Source organism: Sinocyclocheilus anshuiensis, unplaced genomic scaffold (assembly GCF_001515605.1).
Source record: "Sinocyclocheilus anshuiensis isolate Anshui unplaced genomic scaffold, SAMN03320099.WGS_v1.1 scaffold786, whole genome shotgun sequence".
NCBI classification, from domain to species: Eukaryota; Metazoa; Chordata; class Actinopteri; order Cypriniformes; family Cyprinidae; genus Sinocyclocheilus; species Sinocyclocheilus anshuiensis.
The window spans coordinates 231340-239649 of record NW_015544172.1 but is presented as its reverse complement, the minus strand read 5'-3'; the positions used below and the strand labels follow the sequence as shown (position 1 = coordinate 239649).

The following is an 8310-nucleotide window of genomic DNA, read 5'->3' as shown; positions in this document are numbered from 1 at the left end:
AGATTTTATCTTTATTAACAAACCGCATATTTGAAGTCTAACCTAGTACATTCTCGCCTAAAAAAAACTCTTAAAACTACATTCTGTGACACAAAAACACTATTATTTATAAAATGATAGTGGATTTGGGCATCCGCATGACACTCGCACTCCTCTCAGCCAATCAGATTCGAGGACTAGAAAGAACTGTTGTATAAATATATATATAGTTTTTATTAATACTTTTTTCGGCAAGGACACAATAAATTGTATTAATAAATAGATATTTAACATAAATGTAATAATTTATTAATTTATCCATTTTAGTTCATTTTTGATTGATTTATTTATTTTATCATTTATTTCATGATATTTTCAATAGTAAGAATAGAAATGTGCCCACAGCTGAGCAATGACCATGTGTCTTTTTCCATCCCTATATAGCACAAAAAGGAATTCTTCACCTCTCCCCGGATGTGTATCAAGAAATGGAAGCGAGCCGGAATAAGGGAGTCCCCGGTGCCCCTGGAAACTACCTGACACCCAAAGACATTGGCCAAGGATCCACAGGGCCATTCTACACCCTGTCGGTGGGCAACACTGCAACCATCGCAAGAGAGCTGCTGCTGAGCGGGACTTCGCCCACCGCTGAGGCCCTGATCCTGAAGGGAAAAGCACCTGCTTTGGCCTGTGGCTCCATCCAACCTTCCCAGCAGCTGGAGTACTTAGCCCACATTCAAGGCTTCCAGGTATGGAATAAATGAAGGGATTTTACAGATCTGTTTATCTCTCGCGCTCGCTCTCCACTGCTAGCTCTACCCAGAGAACCAGACCTCAAATTTCATAACATCTCTCGCGGAGCCTAAAATTGATCTTCTTGGCTTGCACTGTTCGTCCATCTGGACGAGACCACGGAAATGTGGAAGTGCCTGCTTCTGTCATTGATGTTCCTACAGGCCAAGGAAGTAATTTCTCACAGTTACATTTCCATTTTTCCTGTCTGTATACCATTGCAGACAAAGGATAACAACCTGTCTTTAGCTGATTTGTCTTCCACGGCTCTGTTTTTCCTAGGGCTGCATTATAATTATTATAATTGTTATATTATAATAATTATTATAATTAACTGCAAATTATAATTTGTTTGTTTATTTTTGTTGGTGGAGCAGCTGCACTTTACATGTAGGCTACCAAGCAATAAGAATGGCCTGCCATCCCATTGTGAGAATGTTTTGCGCCAGTTTACTGGATCAGCACTATATTATTTTTTTGATCATGCACATGCATTTTTATGCCTTGCAAAAAAATAAATACACTACACTTCAAAAGTTTAAGTTTAAGCTTTTGAAGTCTCTTAGTTTGACCAAAGCTGCATTTATTTAATTAAAAATACAAAAAAAGTAATATTGTAAAATATTATTTTTACATTTAAAATAACATTTTTTTTTGTATTTCATTCTGATATGCTGATTTGGTGCTCAAGAAACATTTCTTATAATTAATGTTGAAAACAGTTGTGCTGCTTAATATTATTGTGGAAACTGTGATACTTTTTTCAGGATTCTTTGAAATAGAAACCTTTTGAAACATTATAAAAGTACTTACTTTCGATTTTGATCAATTTTTGCATCATTGGTAAATAAAAGTATTAATTTCTCCCCAAAAAATGAAAAATTGGACTGACCCCAAACTTTTAAACAGTAGTGTATTTATGTGTTATACAAAATATAGGCTAGCAATAAAACTGTGTGTGTATGTATGGTATTTAGTATGCGGCAGTAATGGAATTTATACACTAAATTTATACAATTTAATGTGACTTTTTTATTAAATTGCTGCTAAAACGTTGTAAATGGAAACAGGAGTCAAACAAAATGGAATGCTGTAATTGGCACTTTTATTATTCATAATCTCAGTTATTATTAATATTAATCATTTCTGATTAGTTGTACCTTCCCTGATCCCCAATGTGTGTGTCCTCAATCTCTACTACAGTTTAAAGAAAACCAAGCCAGTGACTGAAAAACACACTCCAGTACCTCACCCTGAGCCGGCCCACTTAATTTAGCAGCAGGTGCTTTTCATATTGGACAGTAAAAACATTTTATCTTAACCTGCTGAGGTTGCCTTTGAAAAGGCCTTTATTTTTGCTCAGAGCTTTCCTGTAGTCTGAAACCCGATGAGGAAGAGTGAGGCAGCCAAAGGTAAACACGGGGGGAAAACAGCAGGTTTCACTTAAAGGGCCAGCTGTGAGGGATGAGCCGACCTGCCTGTGTGAATCACTCCACATTCAAACCCTTTTCCCCCTCGAATACCCTGATAAGAATCCCGCCTGGCTTGATCCCCCCCATTCCTTGGTGTCTTCTATCAGGAGGATTTGAGTGTATAATGGAGGAAGGCAGGAAATACGCGTTTCATTGAGACGATGCACCGAACAATGTGGGCTGGTAATGAAAACCTGAATGTACCAAAAGCAAAACAAAACCACTGAGCTGCTGCTTTAGCACTTAATTCCAGACTTTCATGTTTGTTGGCAGATGCTCTTGTGCAAAATAGTGTGCACTTATTGGCAAAGACCTCTCTGTTTCTAATCAGAGCAGCAGACATGCTATCCACAGTGCCAAAGGACATGTTTAAATCAGCCCAGGTTTGTGATTCAATTTGGACCTGATGGAGCTGTTATGAAAGCCCCTATGAGGCCCTTTTCGTTGGCATTGGAGCAACAGAAACACCTGAAATGGTTTGGGAAAGCCACAACAAGAACCGATGTTCAATCAGTTTCCTAAAGCAGTTGTTCTACACTGCAGATGTGGTATTCATTGTCGTGTGGTTATTCATGCGTCTGTTTCCTCTAAATCCTGATTCTGATCTCGAAACCCTTTATGGAGAAGTTAATAGATGCCTTGTAAAAATAAAGACCTAGCACGGGCTGTATTTGGCATTGACTTTCAGTTGAGATTGGTTCATTCAGGTCTTTCGCTCTTGTTGGACCCCAACTAGACACATGGGGCCTTTTGATTGATGATTTGATTGATGGAATTTGGCCAGAGGTTGAAAATTAGATAGGGCATCAGTATATTGGCATTTTGGAAGCAGTGCTGGTGCAGAGAGGGTTGGAGAAAATAGTTTGTTTGCTGTTAATTTCCCTGTTGTCTCAGGCCACATGTGATGGAAGTAGGGCAGAAATAATGGAGTCGTTGGAGTAATGCATAACATATGCTCTCTCTTTCTCGTTCTCTTTATCTTTGTGGTACGAGTGAAATGCTGTTATTTTCTGTAGTTGAGCTTCACATTTTTGTGCCCACACTTACCTTTTAAGTGGGCTCTTAGGTAGTCCGTTGTCTTCAGTCATGCAGAGATGTTCATGATCATTAGAAAAATAGTCCTAAATACCATCAGATTAGGTTTCTTTGGCCTGTAACGATAGCTGAATCCCATTTTGTGCTACATATAAATTAGTCTCACATTGCCAGACATTGATTTTTAGCATAAAGTGTCTTCCTGCTTATTCTGTACAAATTTTTATTGGGATAATTTGTGGTCCAGCTTATTCCAGCCAAGAATCACTCATTTAGACAGGAAAAGGCCATTTAACATTTAAAGCACTCATTATGTTTAACCCAGTAAAAATCTTTGTACTCTGACTCCCAGATGTTGCATAAAACCTGCTAAGCATGGCTTGTTTGAGAAACAGACCTAAATTTAAGTCGTTATTCGCTCATAATCTTCCCCTTCAGTTAGCTGTTAGTGGTTGTGGCCACATTGAGTAACTGACTTGAACTCGAGATCAAGATGAATATAATGTGAGAACAAATCATTCCACTTTATTGAACTGGATCAGTTGATTCATTGAAAAATCCAACTTAAAAGAACAATTAATTCATTTGAGGGATATAAGCATTTTTCCTTAACTACAAACCAACGTTTGGTCCCAAACTATCTAGCCACTACTGAATGAGAACTTAATTTAGGCAACAATTGAAACCCTGTTACCCATTTTGGCATATATTATTTATTTATTCATTTTTGTCTATTAAAAAATACTTTTAGAAAAAAGTACTTAAGTACTTTTTTTGTATTTTTTTCTAAAGCTTATTTTATTTTATTTGAAAATAAATCACAAAAATAAGAATTTAAACGTTTATTTTGACATGTCCCAGTAACAAAAGAAAGTTAAGCACCTCTTTACACTTGTCGAAAACAAACGAAACGAATGAAAAGATCCGATGCTTTAAGCTTGAAAGCATGAGACACCTTTCATTGCATGGTAATTGCATGGAAAAAAACAGCCAACATGTTCCATATAAGAAAGAAAGCCATATGGGTTTAATGATGAGAGATGACAGAATTTTTGGGTGAACTAATGCTTTTTCTAAAGTGCACAGCCGAAGCCGCATTAAAACACAGATCAATAGTTTTCCTGTTGACTGATCTGACATCTAACAGATTATTTAGTAACCTTCAGTGGTCTAGTTAAACTCTTGAGCCTCTCTTGGTCAGCTGGGTGACTTGTTTGGCGCAAGTAGCATCAGCTTTAGACGAACCCAGAGATGGATCTTTCCCCAAATCCCCCTTTGGTCAAGCAACCGGAGCCCTGCCAGCTAACGTTCACGCCCCAGGCTGGGGACACAGAGATTCGGAGAGGACGAAAGGGAGAGAAGAGGTGGAGCAGTGAAGCCAATCTCTGTGGGAACGTTGCTCTTCGCCGTATGTCAGGTGCACATCATAAAGGGCCTTTTGTGCTGAGTCTGTGAGCTGCAAAGCAGTCTGGGAGAGCAGAGAGCAGTAGGTAGAGCTCATGTTAGGGATGAGTCCTGAGCATTTTATGAACCGCATTCATCCTATCACTTCATATGAGACTGAGTGAAACATACTGTACCATAGTCTTCCACCCTGCTTGTATACTTCAGAGCTTATGACCTTCTCAATGTAAATAATATAAATGATGTTTTCAACTTTTACTGTTGCTGTGTTGACTTCATTACCAAAGTTACTGTAGGAAAAAAATGTCCAAACTATATATATATATATATTAAAAAAAAACAAAAAAAAACATATATATTTTATGTAATCTTGGAATTGCTCAGTTTATTATCACTTTAAATGAAGTTTTTCAGTGACTACAAACAAACTTTTGTTCCCAAACTAACTGACTGAAATTGTTGTTTTGTTTTGTTTTGGACTCCCTGTATGTTTTTTTTTTTTTGGCCTATTAATTTTTTTTAGCATTTAAAATAGAAAGTAAGAATGTAAAAATAGGAAGCAACTAAACAGTTTTTAAAGTATTTTTAGGAAATAAAATACATAAGGATATCAGTATTTATTTGATGTTTCACTTTTTTGTATACTTTTTAGTAACTACATTTGTTTAAATATAGTAACCTTAGTAACTTAATTTAGGTCACATTTCCCATTCTGGCATAGACGTTTGTTTTGATTTGATTTGTTTTGTTGTAATTGTTTTGCATCTCTTTTTATTGATGCTGTTCAATCCAAGAGATACAAAAATGAAAAAGACGTTTTTGTAATTTAAGTAATTAAAAATTTTTTTGAAAAGAAATCACACAAATCTGGATTTCAGTGTTTTTGACATTTCCCACTTTTAGTAATAAGATTGCTTTAATTGTTAATTTTTTTAAACATTTTTATGAGGTATGTAAAAATGAATAGAAAATAACACTTGTATAATTTTTAGCTGCCAATCAAGATTTTCTGAATGTTTTGTTTTTGAGTTTCAGACCATATTCTCTGAGACCCTCACCTTATCCCTCTTTTTTCATGCCCGTTTCAGTTTTCGCTCTGCCTTTATTTAATCGTACTCTTCTGTTTCCTCCCACACTCTGAGCCCCTCTGCTCACTGCCCGTCTGTTTCTCTTTCTGTTTGTCTGTCTCTCACATGGTTTCTAACCTTGGCTAGAAATACCAGCATACCTAGATTCAGATCACAGGCTCTCAGTTATTTCTTCAAATAACGCCCATTGATGTTTTCTGACCTTCAAGTGAATCGTGGCTGCATTTTGAGATGAATGGACATGAGCTGATAAAAGAACTCGTGCTTGGATTTCTCATCCTGCCAGCGCTGGGCAGACATGCATCTCTCTGTGAGGTGCTGCTTTGATCACGGGCGGCAGCGTTCAGCATCTATATGCCAACTGCTCTGCAGTCATGCCATATATCACTTCATAAATCGCTTCATATGCAGGTGATGGAAGCGCCTGTGATGCATCTGTTTCATCCTTTATATCAGTGATTTAAAGGATTTTTAGCAATTTATTAATTTTATATATAGTAATTAATATATTAATATCTGTAGATTCAATATACACAGTGCCTTGCGAAAGTATTCATACCCCTTGGAGTTTTTTTTCCATGTTGCTGCTTTATGTTAAACTGCTTTAAATTACTTTTTTCACAACAATCTACACTTCATGCACCATAATTACAAACCAAAAAACAGGTTTGTGACAACTTTGAAAATTTATTAAAAAGGAAAAATTGAAATAAGTACTTTGCATAAATATTCATACCCTTAACTCGGTACTTAGTTGAAGCACCTTTACAGCCTCAAGTCTTTTTTAGTATGATGTGGCAAACTTTGCACATCTGCATAAAAATCAAGCACATTTCATCTCTGCTAGATATTTCACAGTCTATTGTATGAAAAGTGGAAGCATTTAGGAGCAGCAGCAACTAAGCCACGAAGCGGAAGACCACAAAGTCATGGAGTGAGGTCTCAGAGTTCTGAAGCTAAAAGTCTCCAATGCTCCATAGCTAAAGTGTTATAAACGTCCATAGCCATTAATATCAACACAAAAATCGTGTGGCGGGAGATTCATGGAATGGGTTTTCATGGCCGAGCAGCTGCGTGCAAGCTTCATATCAACAAGTAAAATGCCAAGCTTCAGATGTAGGAATGTAAAGCATGCTGCCACTGGACTCTGGAGCAGTGGGAATCTGTTCTGTGGAGTAACGAATCACGCTTCTCTGTTTGGCAGTCTGATGGGCGAGACTAGGTTTGGTGGATGCCAGAAGAACATTACCTGTCTGACTGCATTGTGCCAACTGTACAGTTTGGTGGAGGAGGGATAGGTATAGGGGCTGTTTTTTCATGGATTGGGTTAAGCCCCTTACTTCCCATGAAGGGAAATCTTAATGCTTCAGCATACCAAGAAATTCTGAACAATGCTCTGCTACCAAGTTTGTGGGAACAGTTTGGGAAAGGCCCTTTTATATTCCAATATGACTGTCCCAGTGCTCAAAGCATGGTGCATGAAGACACTGGTTGGATGAGTTTGGTGTGGAGGAACTTGACCTGTATACTGGATGGGCAAAAAATCCAAAACTCAGTTCCTGTTGATGTAATGGTCCCAATACTTTTGTGCATTATATAAATGTTTATCTGCCATAACATGGTAATATTAATGGTCAGAATTTTAATATCTCTAATACTCTCTCAATAATTACAAAGCTAAGCCCATACCTGAAGTTATACATGTAAAACCTGGCATTGAAGCCAGTATTATGACTGACCATTCATACATTTTAATCACACTTTAATTTCCGTGCTGCCCACCTGCAGCATCTCTATAACCTGTAACCCACCATCTTGCCCTTAATGGCAAAGCACTGACTGATGATATGAAAGTGATTTAATTTGATGCGAGAACATCTGGAGTTGTATAACTCAGCAGTAGCATCAGGTTCATAATTTCAATTACAGAAGTGGATTGATGTGGGCTTTTGAAGGTGACTCGATCCTTTTATGGTGAACGATATGATTCAGAAGATGTTTTTGGCACTGGTATGCCTTAGACTTGCAATCCAACACAAAAATCGGTGAAGAATTTTTTGGATGACTTATGAGGCAATTAAACATATATTTATGTTAGAACCGTAAAATCCGGCATGTATCAAATTTGTTGATGTGCAGTGTCTGCTTTAGTGGTAAAGGGAGCCATATTTGGTTAGGAAATTGAAGCTTTATCTAACTGGCTTCAGACGCTATAGATAGGCTGTGAATATATTTGCTAAATTATTTGTCTACGCTCTTAATAATAAAGATCCTTTATTGGCATCTGTGGTTTCTTCTAACATTTATGAAACATTTAAAATGCACAAAAGTTTCTTTATACTGGACGAATGTTCTTTAGGCTGGTTCTTTAAAGAACTGTTCACTGCCAGGTTCTTACGGTGGTCCAGTAGTGCACAACACAATAAAATCTCCACAACACAATGAAATTAGCACAACACAGTGGAAACAAGCTGCAACACAACGGAAACAAGTCGCAACACAACAAAATTAGCACAACACAACAGAAACAAGCAGCAACA

General features: G+C 37.3%; 1 protein-coding gene across 2 annotated transcripts in view; it reads left to right on the top strand.

Moving 5' to 3' along the window:
• Nucleotides 1-429: 429 nt before the first annotated feature.
• LOC107696017 (double-stranded RNA-binding protein Staufen homolog 2-like) overlaps nucleotides 430-8310 on the top strand; it is a 57296-nt gene continuing 49415 nt past the window's right edge. For both annotated transcript variants that reach the window (XM_016496151.1, XM_016496152.1), the window contains exon 1: nucleotides 430-728. In XM_016496151.1, coding sequence (XP_016351637.1) covers nucleotides 468-728 — 261 coding nt within the window. In that variant the 5' untranslated portion in view covers nucleotides 430-467. The remainder of the gene's footprint in view (nucleotides 729-8310) is intronic.